The sequence below is a fragment of the Schistocerca nitens genome, chromosome 6 (assembly GCF_023898315.1).
Source record: "Schistocerca nitens isolate TAMUIC-IGC-003100 chromosome 6, iqSchNite1.1, whole genome shotgun sequence".
Lineage (NCBI taxonomy): Eukaryota > Metazoa > Arthropoda > Insecta > Orthoptera > Acrididae > Schistocerca > Schistocerca nitens.
This window is the reverse complement of record NC_064619.1, coordinates 457,007,305-457,028,170: the sequence shown is the minus strand read 5'-3', so window position 1 is coordinate 457,028,170 and position 20,866 is coordinate 457,007,305. Positions and strand designations below refer to the sequence as shown.

At 41.0% G+C, this 20,866-nt stretch overlaps 1 protein-coding gene across 5 annotated transcripts in view; it reads right to left on the bottom strand.

The window, feature by feature from the left end:
- The window catches only part of LOC126263354 (neuroglian-like), an 80,533-nt gene that overhangs the window by 36,807 nt on the left and 22,860 nt on the right, over positions 1–20,866 (bottom strand). For all 5 annotated transcript variants that reach the window (XR_007546870.1, XR_007546872.1, XR_007546871.1 and 2 more), the window contains exons 3-9: positions 20,681–20,807; positions 16,719–16,834; positions 15,813–16,006; positions 5,765–5,904; positions 2,379–2,540; positions 977–1,167; positions 286–561 (exon numbers count right to left, since the gene is read on the bottom strand). Coding sequence is in view for 2 of the 5 variants with exons in the window: in XM_049960442.1 (XP_049816399.1) it covers positions 286–561; positions 977–1,167; positions 2,379–2,540; positions 5,765–5,904; positions 15,813–16,006; positions 16,719–16,834; positions 20,681–20,807 (1,206 nt within the window). In the remaining 3 variants the exon portion in view is untranslated. The remainder of the gene's footprint in view (positions 1–285; positions 562–976; positions 1,168–2,378; positions 2,541–5,764; positions 5,905–15,812; positions 16,007–16,718; positions 16,835–20,680; positions 20,808–20,866) is intronic.

Sequence of the window (20,866 nt, the reverse complement as noted above, 5' to 3'; positions counted from 1 at the left end):
ATTGAAAGGTGGTGTGAATGTAAGCCTATATAATTTTATAACAATCTGTCCTATGTAAATAACAAACATGACATTAGAAAAAATATTTTGTCAAGTCCAGAAACAGCTATGAAATTATGTGCTACTTTCAATGATAAAAATTCCTCAGGTACTATAATGTATGGCAAGAGAAATCTAACTCATGACGCACAACACATTTGTAATTATACAAACACAATCAATTGCAATATAGTATGTGTTGTGAATAGTTTTAGACAACTCTACCCAATAAAATAAAGTACATACCTAACACATTAACATACACATCTTTGTACACATAGCCATGACTATTGGTAGCGTTGCATCCATAGTTGCCAGTGTCCTTTTTTGAAAGCCTCTCAATAGTTATGCTATTTGTGGTGACTTTACGGCGTGGATTTGGTGGTGCCTCACTGATTGGTCGCCCATTGTGGATCCACTTAATCTGGGGATCAGGAACACCTTCGGCTTCACATCGGAAAGTTACAGTTTCATCTTCCGCTGCATTGATAATTTCAGGCTCAACAGTGAAATATGGTGCAGCTGTGAAGAACAGGCACATTACAATGAATACAATGGCTGCATAAATGTACTTGTAAAAAAATTATAATTTCAACAAATTACACGAAATGTTGCTCAAAAGTTGTATGTTCAGAGCAGAATCATACATACTACGCCTAGACCTTCCACGAATTACGATGTTTAGTCAATTTAGAGCAAATGAAGTCCTTTTATGGTGGAACATGGCAACTGCCTGACTTAATAATTTTTGGAATACATTTACTATGAGAGAAATTTAATGCTACTTCAGACAGTGCAGTTATTCTAGTACTCTAACAAGTTGCACAATACAGAAATATTCCAGAGAATAACACATGAATATTTAAAGCTATATGATGCTTTAGTATTTACGACATTCTGCAAAACAGAAATTCAATAAGTGTGATTGTAAACTCACCCATAACTTGTAGATTTATGGAATATGACTGGGCATCACCAACACCATTACTAGCCTCACAGGTGTATGCACCTGAATCATTGTAATTTACATGTTTTATTACTAAGCTCTTTCCATAATTGCCTTGTGTTATTCTGTCTGACGGCTGGATGGGTCTGCCATCTTTACTCCAGACTATTTGGGGCAGAGGCCTGAAAACATAAAAATGAAGTGAAGTATAGGAAAAGTTGGAAAATCAACTAAAAGACAACAACAATGAAAGAAACTACCAACAAGGCACTTCCAAAACTATTGACTCTGAGGAAAAAATGTACCTTATTTCTTAGACACTAAATCTGGAGAAGAAAAAATATACAAAAGTCTTTACTTTACACCTTTATTTTAAAAAATTAAATAAATAAATATAAGTTGGACATTTAAGGGGTAATAAAAATGAAATGCTAAAAGTGTTTTGCAATATTGTATAAAAACAGCTCTGAGGTACTGAGAATCTTAACCAGCAAGTATCAGCGAGTACTAAGAGAGCAGACAACTGTAACAATGAGCACGAAATAAGGGTCAAAGTGGCATTATCCTCCACTGACATGCAGAAAGTCCATATTGTGACCACTGCTGTTTCTCAACATATGCTGTTTATGTCTTGTGCATTTCTCTCCCCAGATTTTGTTTTGAGATCACCAAGTGCCGGTTTACATATCTGACAGCAATAATGAATTCTCTATAGCCCATAGGCCCAGAGACCTCTGGTAGTTGAAGTGAGCCTGTGGAACTGCTTCATGCATTAAAAGCAGCTAACCACATAATGCAATTTTGTTTATGTTTTATATCTGTATGGCACCTCCTTAAGTTTTGCTGTAGACCCAGGCCATTATGGCTTGTACTCAGTACTGATGGCGGCCTTTTGCACTTTGTAACTGAGGTCTGGCAACAACACTGCCAGATGTCAGAAATCATTTCTCGCCATACAGAGTGTAGGTACTAATATATCAACGAAAATAATAAATTTTTGAAAATATAATTGGATAGATAGCGTCAGCAGGAGAAACACAGTTAAAAGATAAGGAAATGTTCAATGTTTTTGAGCCAGTGGCTCCTTCTGGTCAGGAGGGACGGGAGGGGGTATGAACCCCTGATCTGGGTTTCTAGGCAACTTTTCTGTAGCTCTACCATTTCCTAAACCTCGCCAGTCCTTTTCCTTCTTCCTTTCTTCTTCTACTCCTTTGCCAGGAGGAGCCACTGGGTCAGAAACCTTGCACATTTTCTAACTTCTGTGTGTATTTTCCACTGGAGTATAAGTACTACAATTTCACACGAGCCTGTACACTTGGCACCACATCCAATTCTGTAATGAACAAAAACTGTATGAAACAAGCTTAGAAGTATATACTGCTGCAATACTTACGTTCCACCAAATATACAATACATTTCAACTTTCTTTCCTCTGAAAGCCACCTCATTCTTTCTTGTCACATACTGCTTCACTGGTTGGTGCCTGTTCTGGGCAGCTGAAGAGCCCGTCAGTTCCACATTCAGCATGACACGATTTCCTAATTTGTATTCATTCCTAAAAAAGAAAAAAGTGAACCACATTGAATTCTTGAACAAAAGTTACACAATGTCAGACAATATCTTCCATTTTCTGTGTGGTACAAAACAATTATTGTGGCAACAAAGATGCTCAACAGCCAAGAAAAAAGAAATTTTCAATAGGTTCTAGCTTTACATGTGGTTTTCATAAACTGAGATGATGGAAGGATAATACAGCCAACGTAAAAAGGCATCAAAAGTTAAGGAAAGCTTTTTAACAACAAATACAGGTGACCCTTGATTGCTGCCAAAACCGTAATAGAAAGTAATGTACTTCTCAACACTTACTTTCACTTTAGCTTAAAAAGAAACACTCTTTATACATTATATGTAGTGGAACAGCCTCGTAAACTAACCAACCTCTTTATACACAAAGTGTAAATGATTTGTTACAGAGTTATGATTGCACATTACGTGGTGGTTATTCTAGAGTAGAAAATGTGAGTCAAGTCTCCAAATCACTGAAAGGCAAAGTCACATCATCTACTAGCAGACAACACCTAGTAAGACACAGTGGTATTTTATTCAGCTTAATGACGGCTTTTGTGAGAAACCAGTTTCTGGAACCAACTGAATGAAAACTGTTGACACAGGCAGTTTTAGTTTTGCTTATTGATAAATATTGATTGATTTATTCATTCATTCTTTCTTTTCAAGAGAAACTAGTCTGTATTTTTCTGTCAGATAAATCACGTATTCATTGTTTCAAATGAAACTATTATTTAGTGTTTTACCTGACTGAACTACCCAGTCAATCTTCCGAGTGAAAACAGACTGTAGTACTTTCATTAGTTGAACTACAGCAGTGGTATACAAATGGAATACACATAACCGCCCCCCAGGAGTGTGTGAAGATATCTCGGATGGTACACCAAAGTTAAATTAACCATTACACATAATCATTTAATTATGAACTGAATATAAAACTTCTACTACTACTACTTTTCATCACTTAAAACTGATTAATATATTTCTATGGTTAAGTTGTTCCTTTCAGATACAATTAACATTTGACTAATTAAGCTGATGTATCCTTTTGGGTACAAAATTAAGCATAAATGTTCCTACGGATACACAAAGAAGGAATGTAGCCGACTTTTAGTGTTCTCCCTTTCACTGAAGAGATGGGGTGATGTTCATTAATTAAAAAAAACCCAAAGAATCTAGCCCTATTTTGGCAGAAAGTAAAATTTTTGTACAAACAATTACATTACCAGCTATATCAATGTACGAGGGTCATAACTTTAATAGTAGCAACTATTACAACTTATACAAAACAAATACAAGTTTCAAAGTTGAACTGTTCTTAAAAGTAGTAACCAGCGTTATGTATAACCCACTGCCAGCAATGTGAGAATCATAGATTACCCTTAGCAGTACCAGTTGTGTTGATAGTTCAAGTGGAGTCGACTATTGTCCACCAGATCTCAATAATAGTTGAGAAGAGAATGCTATGAAGTGCTTCCTTTATCTTACAAATCACGCTGATGTCACAAGGGCTGAACTCCACAGAGTGCCCAGTGTGGCACCGCATTTACCAGCCCCATCAATCGCAAAACTCAGTCACAATTGCGACATTCGTGCCCAACCCTCATCCTGCTAAATGACAGCCAGGTCCTGCAAAAAGTGTTGCCGCTTCTTTCTCTAGTTGTTTATTTTTGGAACACAGTCTGCATAGAGAAACAAGCAGTGACACTTCCTGCACAGATTCTTCGATTCTCTTCTTTTCCAGTTTTCCACAGTGCATGATTCACTTCCATACAAGGTTGTCCTCCAAACTTACATCCACATTGTCTAAATTAATGCTTATGTTTGATACTAGTAGGCTGCTTCTGGCCAGGAATGCCTTCTTTGGCTTGGTCTGCTTTTTATGTCCTCCTTGCTTCGCCTGTCCTATGTTATTGTGCTAGTTCCTTCATTCGTCGACTTCGTGGTCCCCAGTTTTGATGGTTTTCCATTAATCTCATGTCTGCTACTCCTTGTTGCTGTCATTTTCTTCAGTTTACTCTCAATCCCTATTCTGTGCTAAGTAGGCTGTTCATTTCATTCATTATGTCCTGTACATCTTCCTCATTTTCACAGAGTATAGCAGTCACCAGGGAATTTTATCACTGATATCCCTCTGATCATTAAACAGACTTGAGTCACTTAAAAAGGTTGTTTCCATCATACACCTTTCGATCTTCCAGCATTGGAGTCACTCATTAATGACACCTACATTTTCTCCCTTTACTAACGATAAACAACTTTAAAATCAAACTTGCTACTTTCAGAGTTGTGTTTTCCATTTCCACTGATATTCATGCGCACAATGGAACTACACTGTGCTCATACAAACATTCTGCTCCATTTTGCACTGTTCTACACTGTGCATGTGTGTGCAAGATGGCACAACACTCTTACAATGGAACACTGCCCTGCGATAAAAGTCTAATATCAATCAGAAGTTGACTGGCACATTTTCTTCATCAATGCGCACACCTAGCAGTTATTAACTGTTTGATGGGGTTAACTCATCCTTGTCTAAACATATGTATTGCCCCATAAATTCAGTTGTTCGATATTTTTCTGGAACTCTTGATGTAGCATGCCTTCTTCACTGCAACTTGTACTTCACCTGTGATCACTCTTTTAGTCTGTTGTCTTAAAACCAAATTCTTAAAACAGAAAAATTTTTCTATTATTTTCTTGCTTATTTTTTGATGGCATTTCTGTTTGACAAAATCTCTTTTTGTTTTCGTAGTATTACATCAAATTTTCTTAGTATAGCAGAACATGCTGCCTTTCTCACAGAACTAACAATACTTGCTGCGAGCATTTGCTTCTTTTTCTTGGGTACACATTTACAAATTACTCTATCCTCAGCATAATTGTCCTGCTACTGTACCTTTCACACTGTCAATTTATCTAGTGCTTCCACATTGAATTATATACATCTCTCCATGCTGTTAATGACATGAACAACATACAGTGAAGCCTGTCCCTGAAGACATTTTCCACCACTGGTTTCCTATTGATAGAGTGAAACAGAACGAACAACATTAGACTTGAACATAGCTGTACTTGGTCATGTCATCAAGTCAGTTACCACTCAAATCACACTTCAGTTGGCTCAGTCAGAAACCAAGTCCATTTGTTTGCTGACAGTAAATGGTCCATGCTTTGAACAGCATACTGACAATCATTTTGAAGAAAACTCACCTGAAAAATGATGTTGCAGCACAAGCATACATGAAGTCATCACTTGCATCCTGACGTGTCACATTTGAAAACCACAGGTTTCCTTCTGGGTCAAGAGTCATACGGGAGTTATTGATGCTTTTAATACCTCCATCATTATACTAAAGGAAAAAAGAAAAGTTACATGTCATTAATAATTATTTGACTGCAAATGCAAGTCCAAACAAACCCATTTCTATTCAGGTCAGACTTTTTACCTGCCATCACATGCCACAAAGAATTTACATGAATTTTCAGAAGAAACTAATTAAAAATGCTACATCATGCACCTCACACATCATTTTTATCTTTATTGTTGTTTTATATATTAAACACATCTCAAAAACATAAGTGTATCAATAAACACCCACATAATAACCAAAAACTGTTAACCCATCACCAGGCAGGTATTTGCAAAGGAAAAGTAAAAAAAGACCTGCACAAATGAGTGATGCAGCAGAACTGATATAACTGCTATCCCAAAGCAGATTAAAATTGCTGACAAATGGAGACTGGAAGACCTGACTACATTGTTTTTACACATAACATTTCACATATTTCATGGGCACATCTTTCAATCCCATAATCCTCCAGGCCACTATCTCTGTTATCGCTTGCCTCACACCTACTTCCAGCCCTGCCCCACGAGCTTAATTTAATTCTTCCTTTATTCATACCATTCTCTCCGCAGTCTCCTCCTTCCTGTATTATATTTCCCTCTTCCAATCCACTCCATATGCACTGTGTGATGTGCACAGCCCCCTGTGCCCATGGCCAGAAGAAGTCAATGTCACATTCCTATCTTGTGCACCCTCTGCTTCTCCCTCCCAAGTGTCAGTCACTCTTTCCCAATGCTGCCTCCCACTCCTCTTCTCTTACCCTCTACATAAAACACAACCCCTTACTCCATCTGGAATTGCAGAACTGGCATAATGTAGTCAGCCAGGACACTTTAAAACCGTGCAGGTTTCAGCTGTTGCCCATTACACTCCAGCAGAGTAGCAAGTTCCTTATTTAGCTTTTTCTGATTTTGCTCCGTAGTTTAAGTCTTAAATTCCATGTGTGTTTTTCTATTTAACAGGTGTAATCTTGCATTTTTGTAACTGTAAAATGTAGATTCAATCCGTCTGTAACACAGTTTTAACTTCTTTTGAACGGCCAGCTGCACAGCTCAATAAGGCATCAGTCTACATTGATGACATATCAGGAGGACAACAAATTGCTTATTTAGGTTTCTCTGTATGCTTTTATGGTTTAATTTTTAAATTAGTTGCGCTGGGATGGATAGGATATGTGCCTGCTGCGTGAGGATGCAGGACGACTTGTTACACTTCTTCAACAGCTGAAGGTGCTTTTGGCTACAGTCAGCCATCTTCAGAGTGCTCCCTTGGGGTGTAGCAACAGCGGAGAATTTTTCACACTGCACGGATCATCTCAGATGTCACTTGTTTTGCTCACAGTAACTGCTGCTGGGGCACCTTCCAATGTACCAACACGGTGCATCTGCCCTCACAGCAGGGAGAGTGGTGGGTGGTAACATGTTTGCATCACTCGAGGCCGAGGGTCAATGTGGAGGTTGGCTGTCTGGCCTCACTTATTCACCCTCTGAGGGGCAAGTGGCCATTCCTTCAGCACGGTCCAAGCAGGTAAACAGGAGGAGGGATTTGCTAGTTATTTGGCACTTCAACTTTAGGTGGATTATGGAGCTCCTTAAGTAAATAACATTCAGGACAGAAGAGAAATCCCAAGTGCACTTAGTATGTCTGCTGGAGGGGTCTCATCCCAATTGTGCAGCTATTGAGCATACAGCGTGCAACTGTCTACAAGTTGTGGCATTTGGAGCCGAGTGTAGTGTCCCAACCAAAGGCTTCGCTGAATCTGTGGCGGTCTTGGTTGCAGTTCTCTGGATCTGCTTTACTGGGTGTAGGACCCCTCCTGACAGGATAGGGTCCACTACACAAAGGAAGCAGCTACTCAGATGGCAGAGTACTTGTGGAGTGGACATGGTTTCTTTTTTTTTTTTTACAGACTAAGCACTAATTTGAGGTATTTTGATGAACACTCTCCAGTCGACAAGCACATAGTGAAATCAGTCAAAATTTTGTCACTAAATTGCTGAAGTATTTGTAACAATGTTCCCAAATTTACTGCCCTTTAGGAAATTTGTCACACTCAAATTATTTTGGGATTGAGGGCTGGCTAAAACTCAAAGTAGAAATCTCTGAAATATTTAGTGTGTCACTGAATTATGTCAGAGAAAAAGACGAGAGGCCGTAGGAGAGGGAGTGTTCACTGTAGTGGCAAAAATATGAGTGTGACTGTGGAGTTACCTGGACATGTACAACAGGTCTAGCTGAAATTAAGTTAATTACTGGATAGTTTTACTGGCCATCCAATTCCACCATGACAGTTTCAGAGTCATTCAAAGGAAATCTACACTCAGTAGTGCAGCAATACCCAGATCAAGCAATATTACACTCCTGGAAATGGAAAAAAGAACACATTGACACCGGTGTGTCAGACCCACCATACTTGCTCCGGACACTGCGACAGGGCTGTACAAGCAATGATCACACGCACGGCACAGCGGACACACCAGGAACCGCGGTGTTGGCCGTCGAATGGTGCTAGCTGCGCATCATTTGTGCACCGCCGCCGTCAGTGTCAGCCAGTTTGCCGTGGCATACGGAGCTCCATCGCAGTCTTTAACACTGGTAGCATGCCGCGACAGCGTGGACGTGAACCGTATGTGCAGTTGACGGACTTTGAACGAGGGCGTATAGTGTGCATGCGGGAGGCCGGGTGGACGTACCGCCGAATTGCTCAACACGTGGGGCGTGAGTTCTCCACAGTACATCGATGTTGTCGCCAGTGGTCGGCGGAAGGTGCACCTGCCCGTCGACCTGGGACCGGACCGCAGCGACGCACGGATGCACGCCAAGACCGTAGGATCCTACGCAGTGCCGTAGGGGACCGCACCGCCACTTCCCAGCAAATTAGGGACACTGTTGCTCCTGGGGTATCGGCGAGGATCATTCGCAACAGTCTCCATGAAGCTGGGCTACGGTCCCGCACACCGTTAGGCCGTCTTCCGTTCATGCCCCAACATCGTGCAGCCCGCCTCCAGTGGTGTCGCGACAGGCGTGAATGGAGGGACAAATGGAGACGTGTCGTCTTCAGCGATGAGAGTCGCTTCTGCCTTGGTGCCAATGATGGTCGTATGCGTGTTTGGCGCCGAGCAGGTGAGCGCCACAATCAGGACTGCATACGACCGAGGCACACAGGGCCAACACCCGGCATCATGGTGTGGGGAGCGACCTCCTACACTGGCCGTACACCACTGGTAATCGTCGAGGGGACACTGAATAGTGCACGGTACATCCAAACCGTCATCGAACCCATCGTTCTACCATTCCTAGACCGGCAAGGGATCTTGCTGTTCCAACAGGACAATGCACGTCCGCATGTATCCCGTGCCACCCAACGTGCTCTAGAAGGTGTAAGTCAACTACCCTGGCCAGCAAGATCTCCGGATCTGTCCCCCATTGAGCATGTTTGGAACTGGATGAAGCGTCGTCTCACGCGGTCTGCACGTCCAGCACGAACGCTGGTCCAACTGAGGCGCCAGGTGGAAATGGCATGGCAAGCCGTTCCACAGGACTACATCCAGCATCTCTACGATCGTCTCCATAGGAGAATAGCAGCCTGCATTGCTGCGAAAGGTGGATATACACTGTACTAGTGCCGACATTGTGCATGCTCTGTTGCCTGTGTCTATGTGCCTGTGGTTCTGTCAGTGTGATCATGTGATGTATCTGACCCCAGGAATGTGTCAATAGTTTCCCCTTCCTGGGACAATGAATTCACGGTGTTCTTATTTCAATTTCCAGGAGTGTAGATTGAGACAACTTTAACTATTAACTGGTATCTCTATGGATTCAATGCAGTGGGTACAGACAGGCTGTGTTGGTAAGTACTTTTGGACACGTGTTCCTAAAAGATGTCTTGGGCATCTAGTTTGAGAGCCCACATACTATGAAAATATTTTAGAACTTGTAGCTACACAGGCCTTACCTTATCGACAATGTCAATAAAGACAAATGGATTAGTGATAAATATTTAACAGTGGCACTGTTTACCAAAGTTAATAATGCAAACAAGAAGGCTAGGTGAGTATGTTTACTAGAGAGAGCAGGTAGGCAGTTGTTAGCATCCCGCTTAACCAATGAATGGATATGATTTAGTTCCACTATAATGGATGTAGAGGAATTATGGGTGACTTTAAAGGGATTGTAAATCACATTCTGGCGAACTACGCGCCGAGCAAGTGGATTACAGACAGAAATTCAAAAGATGCTGAGGAAACAAGACTGTTGCACTCTGTTCAAAACAGAAGGTACAAATGACAAAGGCAAAAGTTAGTAGAGATTCACACTTATGTAAAAAGATCAATATAACTACTACAAGCGTCATACCTTATCAAATATCTTTTAGAGAACCCGAGAAAATTCTGGTCCTATATAAAATCACTAAATGGATTTAAGGCTTCTATTCAGTCAGTTGAACAGTATGGTGTGGCAACAGAGGCTAGTGAAGGAAATGTGAAGTTTTAAATTTTGATTTCATGTTATCACTTTGGAGAGCAAGCCGGGCTGCAACTTTATGTTAAAAAGACATTGCCCAAGTACAGATCATGACACAATTTTCTCGATGCGCCAACCACCTATCACTTGAAAACTGGGCTCATTTTGTATGAGAACAATGTACAAAGATCTCGTGACCTACACCTTAACCGGTGCTGCCTTCTGTTGTCAATTTCTACAATTATTTCAAAAGAAATATTAGCGAAAGTAACAGCTGCTGTCATGAATGGCTGACTCAATATGATCGCATTGACATAATTTCATGTTTGTCCTAGTTAGGATTCGCATTCTGCTGTAATTCTGCTACAAATAGATGTTGTCTGTTGAGTGAGCAAGAAATTTTGGAAGAAAGAAATTGCTCAGTAACTTACCTCACACATTTTACTTGGGAGGATACTTATAATTTCTATTGTCTGTCTTCGTTCCTTGACAACCTCAACAACTTCTCTCCCATCTGCTTCACTTGGTCCTCCTCAATCCAGCATGCCACCTTCCTAGATGTTTACATTCTCTTCTCTGATGGCTCCATCCACACCTGTGTCCACATTAAACCCACCAACTGTATCCACATTTTGACAGCTGTCATCCCTTTCACCAAAAAACTCCCTCTCTTATAGCCTGGGTATCTGGGGACGGTATATCTACAGTGACAAAAACTCCCTTGCTCAATATGCCGAGTGTCTCACCAAGGCCTTCCAGACAGGAACTATCTCCCAGACTTAGTCCACAAACAGATCTCCTGTGCCATTTGCCCTCACTACCGCAAGCCTCCCACCACCCCCATAAATTAGCCACAAAGGAGTACCCCTTCGGCACCCAGTACCACTCCGGACTGGAACAACTGAACCACATCCTTCACCATGGATTTGGTTACCCATCATCATGCCCTGAAATGAGGGACATCCTATCTGAGATACTTCCCACCTCTCCTAAAGTGGCATTCCATCACCCACCCAACCTCCACAACATCCTAGTCCATCCCTATGCCACTCCAATCAGAAATCCCTTGCCACAAGCATTATATTCCTCTGCAAGACCCAGGTGCAAATCCTGCTCAATCCACCCACCCGGCACTTCCTATTCCAGTCCTATCACTGGTTCATCCTACCCCATAAGGGGCCGAGCCACCTTTTACAGCAGCCATGTCATTTACCAGCTCTGCTGCAATCATTGCACAGCTTTTTACGTTGGTATGACTAGCACCCAGCTGTCCATCAGGATGAACAGCCACCGCTAAACTGTGGCCAAGAGCACAGTAGACCATCCTGTGGGACAACATGCAACTGAACTAACACGCTTGATTTCAATGGCTGCTTCACTACCCAAGCCATCTGGATCCTTCGCTCCATCACCAGCTTTTCTGAGCTGCACGGATGGGAGTTATCCTTACAACACATTCTCCACTCCCGTAATTATCCTGGCCTCAACCTGTGATAATAATGTAACATACTGTCCCCATACCCTCCACCCAACAGTTTCCACCTCCTATGTCCTATCTTCTCCTCCCCATTCTCATCTCCCATCCTGTTTATTTGTAGCCCTCCGTCACTGTATCCGCCCATCTCTCCCCGTTCCTCTCCTTTTTTTGTTCCTTTTTTCCCCACCTCCCTGCCTCACAACTTCCTGTTGCTGCACCTGTTGAGTCTAGTCCCTACGCACTCTTATCGGACAGCATTTGTCTCTCCCCCCACCCGTACACTACTACTACTATCACTATCACTATCCCTTTCCCTACCCCTCCCATTCCAGATTGCTGCTTGCGTCTTACATGACGCTGCATTAAGGCCTGAGATGATGGAGTTGGCGGTCATGCATGCGTAAGGTGTGCATGTATGCTTGCTTGCTTGCTTGCTCGTGTGTGTGTGTGTGTGTGTGTGTGTGTGTGTGTGTGTCCTCTCTTTACTAACAAAGGCTTTGGCCAAAAGGTACATGTCACTGCCTTCTAATAGTGCCTGTCTGCAGCATGAAATGTCATCTTTACGGTAAGTAGCAATCTATCTTTTTCTACATTGTTGACATTCCTACCTGGAATTTCCATTATTGCAGTTACTTATTTCAAATTGTAGGACCTATTACCTTAAAAATTTCAGTTATTATAATAATCGGGCAGGTAGGTTAGAAAATATGAAAAGGGAAATGGATAGGTTAAAGTTAGATATAGTGGGAATTAGTGAAGTTCGGTGGCAGGAGGAACAAGACTTCTGGTCAGGTGACTACAGGGTTATAAACACAAAGTCAAATAGGGGTAATGCAGGAGTAGCTTTAATAATGAATAGGAAAATAGGAACGCGGGTAAGCTACTACAAACAGCTTAGTGAACGCATTATTGTGGCCAAGATAGATACGAAGCCCACACCTACTACAGTAGTACAAGTTTATATGCCAACTAGCTCTGCAGATGACGAAGAAATTGAAGAAATGTATGATGAAATAAAAGAAATTATTCAGATAGTGAAGGGAGACGAAAATTTAATTGTCATGGGTGACTGGAATTCGAGTGTAGGAAAAGGGAGAGAAGGAAACGTAGTAGGTGAATATGGATTGGGGCTAAGAAATGAAAGAGGAAGCCGCCTGGTAGAATTTTGCACAGAGCACAACTTAATCATAGCTAACACTTGGTTTAAGAATCATGATAGAAGGTTGTATACATGGAAGAACCCTGGAGATACTAAAAGGTGTCAGATTATATAATGCTAAGAGAGAGATATAGGAACCAGGTTTTAAATTGTAAGACATTTCCAGAGGCAGATGTGGATTCTGACCACAATCTATTGGTTATGAACTGTAGATTAAAACTGAAGAAAGTACAAAAAGGTGGGAATTTAAGGAGATGGGACCTGGATAAACTGAAAGAACCAGAGGTTGTACAGAGTTTCAGGGACAGCATAAGGGAACAATTGACAGGAATGGGGGAAAGAAATACAGTGGAAGAAGAATGGGTAGCTTTGAGGGATAAAGTAGTGAAGGCAGCAGAGGATCAAGTAGGTAAAAAGACGAGGGCTAGTAGAAATCCTTGGGTAACAGAAGAAATATTGAATTTAATTGATGAAAGGAGAAAATATAAAAATGCAGTAAATGAAGCAGGCAAAAAGGAATACAAAAGTCTCAAAAATGAGATCAACAGGAAGTGCAAAATGGCTAAGCAGGGATGGCTAGAGGACAAATGTAAGGATGTAGAGGCTTATCTCACTAGGGGTAAGATAGATACTGCCTCCAGGAAAATTAAAGAGACCTTTAGAGTTAAGAGAACCACTTGTATGAATATCAAGAGCTCAGATGGAAACCCAGTTCTAAGCAAAAAAGGGAAAGCAGAAAGGTGGAAGGAGTATATAGAGGGTCTATACAAGGGCGATGTACTTGAGGACAATATTATGGAAATGGAAGAGGATGGAGATGAAGATGAAATGGGAGATAAGATACTGCGTGAAGAGTTTGACAGAGCACTGAAAGACCTGAGTCGAAACAAGGCCCCCGGAGTAGACAACATTCCATTGGAACTACTGACGGCCTTGGGAGAGCCAGTCCTGACAAAACTCTACCATCTGGTGAGCAAGATGTATGAAACAGGTGAAATACCCTCAGACTTCAAGAAGAATATAATAATTCCAATCCCAAAGAAAGCAGGTGTTGACAGATGTGAGAATTACCGAACAATCAGTTTAATAAGCCATAGCTGCAAAATACTAACACGAATTCTTTACAGACGAATGGAAAAACTAGTAGAAGGCGATCTCGGGGAAGATCAGTTTGGATTCCGTAGAAATACTGGAACACGTGAGGCAATACTGACCTTACGACTTATCTTAGAAGAAAGATTAAGAAAAGGCAAACCTACGTTTCTAGCATTTGTAGACTTAGAGAAAGCTTTTGACAATGTTGACTGGAATACTCTCTTTCAAATTCTAAAGGTGGCAGGGGTAAAATACAGGGAGCGAAAGGCTATTTACAATTTGTACAGAAACCAGATGGCAGTTATAAGAGTCGAGGGGCATGAAAGGGAAGCAGTGGTTGGGAAGGGAGTAAGACAGGGTCGTAGCCTCTCCCCGATGTTATTCAATCTGTATATTGAGCAAGCAGTAAAGGAAACAAAAGAAAAATTCGGAGTAGGTATTAAAATTCATGTAGTAGAAGTAAAAACTTTGAGGTTCGCCGATGACATTGTAATTCTGTCAGAGACAGCAAAGGACTTGGAAGAGCAGTTGAACGGAATGGATGGTGTCTTGAAGGGAGGATATAAGATGATCATCAACAAAAGCAAAACGAGGATAATGGAATGTAGTCGAATTAAGTCAGGTGATGTTGAGGGTATTAGATTAGGAAATGAGACACTTAAAGTAGTAAAGGAGTTTTGCTATTTGGGGAGAAAAATAACTGATGATGGTAGAAGTAGAGATGATATAAAATGTAGACTGGCAATGGAAAGGAAAGCGTTTCTGAAGGAAAGAAATTTGTTATCGAGTATAGATTTAAGTGTCAGGAAGTCGTTTCTGAAAGTATTTGTATGGAGTGTAGCCATGTATGGAAGTGAAACATGGACGATAAATAGTTTGGACAAGAAGAGAATAGAAGCTTTCGAAATGTGGTGCTACAGAAGAATGCTGAAGATTAGATGGGTAGATCACATAACTAATGAGGAGGTACTGAATAGGATTGGGGAGAAGAGGAGTTTGTGGCACAACTTGACCAGAAGAAGGGATCGGTTGGTAGGACTTGTTCTGAGGCATCAAGGGATCACCAATTTAGTATTGGAGGGCAGTGTGGAGGGTAAAAATCGTAGGGGGAGACCAAGAGATGCATACACTAAGCAGATTCAGAAGGATGTAGGTTGCAGTAGGTACTGGGAGATGAAGAAGCTTGCACAGGATAGAGTAGCATGGAGAGCTGCATCAAACCAGTCTCAGGACTGAAGACCACAACAACAACAACAACATTATAATACACATAAAAATCTGAAATGGAGAATGATAAAAATCAATGCAGACCACACAATGGTAGAAGTAAGCTGACAGAACCAAAACTGGCATAAGGAGCTCAGCAGTTTTTGAAATAACAAGCGTTTCCTCAAATAATGGAGAACAGAAAATAACAAATACACAGCGAGAAAGAGCCCATTTTAAATTATCGTGGCAGCAAAAGGAGAAAGATTAGGAATAATACAAGTAAAATTATCAATGCCTGAAAATCGTAAGCACAAACAAGAAGTAATTGAGAAATACATTATGGCAAACATATGTAGAAAGATTATCACAGTTTTGGTCCATTAAAACAAAATTATTGCAAAATTACACACTGGATCATAAGCATCCAACTTGTGTCATTTTCATTAAAAATACGTATTTGTACGACTTAAGTATGTTGTATAAAAAATTTCTAGAATGCAAACACACCTGTATCAGCCAATATACATTTGGTTTTGGCCATCCATCAGGAGGATGGCAGGTGAGTTTAAAAGGGTCTCCCTCCTGCGCAGTAACAGAAATTGCTGCCATGCCTTTAAAAGAATTAAGCTCTGCTTTCCGCACAAAAACTGAGTTTGATGTAGCTGTGCCCCATTCATTCTCAGCGAAGCACTGATACTGACCTGTATTCAGATGAGACGAGATAAAACATATATAGTAATGACTCTGCAATTATAATTTTACAATTTGACTTATAGCCAACACACCATAAATTTAAATCATCTTCACACCTCCTAATGTACTAAAAAATTATATTTATTTGGTCATGAACCAGCTTTTGGCTTCTTTGGTCACCATCAGTGTCCACTGCATGTCACAAAAGTAAGTAAAATGACATGTAACTTGTACAGATGTTATTAACACAGAAGATACAAAAATTAATACATGTAGAATGTTTGCATAGGAAACTACTACAGGTTTTTTCTCATGCAGAAATAACAGAATTAACTGCAAAAGGGAACAAAAAGCTTTGTTCATGTAGGGACACATCGTCTGCACATCAATCAAATTTACCTACCTTACTGGCACAAATTCTCCATTATTTTCTGGAGAGAGAATATGTATTAACCTTGGTATAACTGAGGTTTCTTCTGAAAGCCTTTTCTCTGATAATTGTGACAATGCTTGCTACTTTGTTTCTTGATAAATATTATTTGGAACAGATGTTGATCACATGAGGTAGTTATGTGACTTCCAGTATCATATGAAAACTTTGTTTTGGTCATCACTGAAGACATATTCTACTTTGACGAAAATATCAAAATACTAAGCAACACATTCCTGACAGCCATGTTAATGTAGCCAATTTAACAAGTACATACACAACACACATACCTAGATCTTCATCTCTGGGTGATGTTATAACCAGGGTGCCCCTTCCAGGCTGCTGTGAGATTCTATTATCATAAGCCTGCCAGTTGAAATGTTTTCCATTCTTGATCCATCGATACCTATAAAGTGTTGATCATCACATAAATAGTATTTTAATTTCAATTAAATAATGAGAAAACTGTCTTGCCAGTTTCTTAGTATATATCATTCACCAAATGGATTATGCAATTTACTGGTCGATACTTTCAGAGTAACTTATCTCTAAAAATACTTCATGAAAAAACTGCAAATAAACTTGCAATCTTAATGTATTTTCTATGTCTGTGTAAGGTGGATAATTCAGTTTCGTTGCAAAACGTTGTTGCCCCAAGACTACGTAACTTATTTTTACAGTACTCAAAACAATTTTTTTCTAGGAACAATGTACAGTTTCCAGACTCGTGTAGATAAAACTCTTCTATATATTACTGTTTATGAAAACCAATGTGCACTCCATGACAAAGAAAGTAAGGCTCTCAGAAGATAATGTCAATTTTTATGTAACTTGGCACATGCATACGCACATACACACCAACTCACACCACTGGCAGGTATGTAAATTATTTAAGAGTTGCAAAACTCTGTGATAGAATGGCAACCAGAGTGCTGTTATCAGGCCTGGTTACATAATGGGTGTGGATTATGTCAGATATTTAGTGACCACTGAAAGACAAGCAGACACTGTGTACTCAAGCGAGACAGTGTTATCAGCACCTGGCAGAATTTGAAAGCAGTTTTATTGTGGGTCTCCATTTGGCTGGCTAGTAGAATCGTGCAGTATTCACAGTTGTGGGACACTTGGATGTGACAGTGGTTTAGTGTTGGCCTGAATGGAAATATGAGAGCAGGCATACTCCCTGTCAAAGTTCCAGTTAGCTACAAGGGAGGAGTACCATATTGTGGAACAAGCACATTGTAACCCCTTCACCTTTGTAACAAAAACAAGTACTGGCCTCCTCGCAACATTCTGTAGCATCCCACGTCATTGGTAGGAAACCAGCAACTGTGTGGAGGCTACTATTATCCCATGCAGAAGCTACAGTTAACACAAAAACACAAACTGCTGTCTTTGGAATGGTGCCATGACAAGGAAGCAGTGACTGCTAATGGATGGCATCACATTGTGTTCAGTGATGAAACACTGTTCTGCTCTACCTTGGATGACCAACATCTGGGAGTATGGTAGCGACCTAAGTACAGGTCATTTTCTTCTACTGTTTGGAAGACAAACAGCAGTGTTACTCACAGTATCATAGTGTGGGGAGCAATCAGGCACAACTTTTGGGCACAGCTGGTAGAGAACAACAGAGCTCTGTCAGTGCAACAGTATGTCAGAGACATCCTGCATCCTCATGTGCTACCCCTCTTGTGACAGTATGATGGTGCTATTTTTCAACAGGACAATGCCTTTTCATTCAGGGCACGGCCTCTCTGAAATGTCTGTGTGGTGTCACCGCCAGACACCATACTTGCTTGGTGGTAGCCTTTAAATCGGCCGCGGTCCATTAGTATACGTCGGACCCGCGTGTCGCCACTGTCAGTGATAGCAGACCGAGCGCCACCACACGGCAGGTCTAGAGACGTACTAGCACTCGCCCCAGTTGTACAGCAGACTTTGCTAGCAATGCTACACTGACAAATACGCTCTCATTTGCCGAGAAGTTAGCATAGCCTTCAGCTACGTCATTTGCTACGACCTAGCAAGGCGCCATTCCCAGTTTATATTGCTATTATAATTCTGTATCATCAAGAGCGATGTTCTACAATTATGGATTAAAGTTAAGTATTCCAGAAGCTATGTACTATTTTTGGCTACTATAATTCCTTGTCATTTTCCAGACCTCACGCCAGCCTGCGTGAGCTTAAACACGTGCCTTTCGGCTTCCTCCAAACCCTGTGAATTGGCTCCTGCCAATTCACTACAGTCTGCATGATACTGAGGAATTCCCACGGACATCAAGATCCCCAGACCGAGTGTGTGGGGTTAGCTCAGTCATCAACTCCATCTCACTGCCTGTAGCCAGGATATCAATGACCAGTTACAAAAGTTGTGGGCCAGCCTACCTCAGGAAAGGTTACAAAAGCTTTTATGGCACCATTCCCAACCGAATTAGTGCATGCATCCAGGTCAGGGGGTGCATCATCATAGCGATAAGCAAGCTCATACTGCCAAGTTCTTTATAAATATAACTCGATATTGTAAGCATTCAAATAACATCACATAACCTCTCAACCTGTGAAGTTTCATTTTGCTTCCTCCTCCCCTTCTGGGGGCTTCACTTTATATTTGTATTTCCTCACAAATGGCACACATCAATGCTACAAACCTTGTTCATACTGTTTTACGCAAATAAATTTGCAAAGCACTATCGAGAGAATGTACTGTCTTATAAATGCTGAGTGGTGAAAGAGAAAAACCACATGAAACAACAGAATTGTTGGAAAATCAGTATTATTTTGTAATCACTGACATACATGTACTACAGTAATAGTGTTAAATGAACTATGTAAACTTGACAATACAGGGGTGTATCAAAAAGAATCATACAATTTGGCACGACTATATTTCTGAAACTAATAAACATATACAATGATTTTTTGAGGAAAGGGAAACTCAAAGTTTCTTCCCCCCCCCCCCCCCCCTCCTCATCCTCCCCCACCCCCGTACCTCTTCATAGTTGGGCCTACAGCTTTCACAGCTGCCGTTATGTGATGTCTCAGTTCATTCATTGTTGGTAACAGAGGGACATAAACAGAGTCTTTTGTAAACTCCCACAAAAAAATCACACACAGTCAGCTCTGGTGACCTTGCAGGCCAGCAATGTAGGGGTGAATCATTTGGTCCAGTGTGACCAATCCAGCGTTCAATAATCGTTTGATTTAAAAATGCCTGCACTTCCACATGCCAGTGTGGTGGTGCCCCAAACCGTCAGTAAATGAAGTCGTTTGAATCCGTCTCGAATTGCGGGAAAAGAAGGTTCTCAAGTGTATCCAGATATGTGTTGTCGGCAAAGAAAAATGGACCACGCACCTTTTCCCCTGAAACTGCACAAAACGCATTAAATTTTGGAAAGTCCCTCTCATGTTGTACAACTTCACGTGGTTGTTCCGTACCCCATATCATCACATATTATGACGGTTCACCTTTCCCTTTAAATGGAATGTTGCCTGGTCACTAAACACTAAGCACGGAAGAAAACTATCATCCTCCATCTTGCCAAGAATGAAATTACAGAACTCCACACGTTGTTGTTTGTCACCTTCATGAAGAGCTTGCAATAGCGGAATTTTGTATGGTTTGATCTGTAAACATCAATGCAGACGGACATCGGGGGGGCATTGTAGGTGACAAGCTACATGACGACCAGATTTCTGCAGAGTCCTTGTGAAACTATGTCAGATGCGTTCAACGTCTGCATCAGACACTCGGGGATGGTTCGGTGATTTGCCTTTACACAAACAACCTGTTTCTCAGAATTGTTCATGCCATCGTTTAATGCTCTGTACTGTAGGAGGATCCCACCATACCTAGTACGAAAGTCATGCTGAAAGTTATTACTGACCCACACTGCACAAAATGAAGAACATAAAATGTTTTCTGTTGTCCTGACACCATTTTTACTGGAACTGAAGTGGGCACACAGTGCTGCTGCCGATTGGGAACTATGTAAAACTTGAGAGTTTGCTCTTTCCAACACTACATTGTTCACGCAAATATCTCAAATAACATAATAGTTATGATTTTTTAAATCGGGTGATTCTTTTTGATATACCCTATACACCTAGAATTAGTTATGAACGTTGGTATTTACAACCAAGGGATGAAATTGTCACTCACCTTGTGTGAAATACTTTTATCATACAATATGGCTACAGGTAGGTTTAACGCTAAAGGGTGGATGAAAAAGTACAATGTGCAGACTTACTTAGGTGCTGGTTCACCTTTAGCTTCACACTCTATGATGAAAGGCTTATTTTCATTTTGTTGTTGAGCTACCTGAAATAGCAGCTCATCTGTTGGCGGTTGTTTAATGATTTGTGGTGGGGACTGGACTGGAATAAAACACAGTTTACAATGTTAAATGTATTTATTGTGTTAATACTTAATTTAA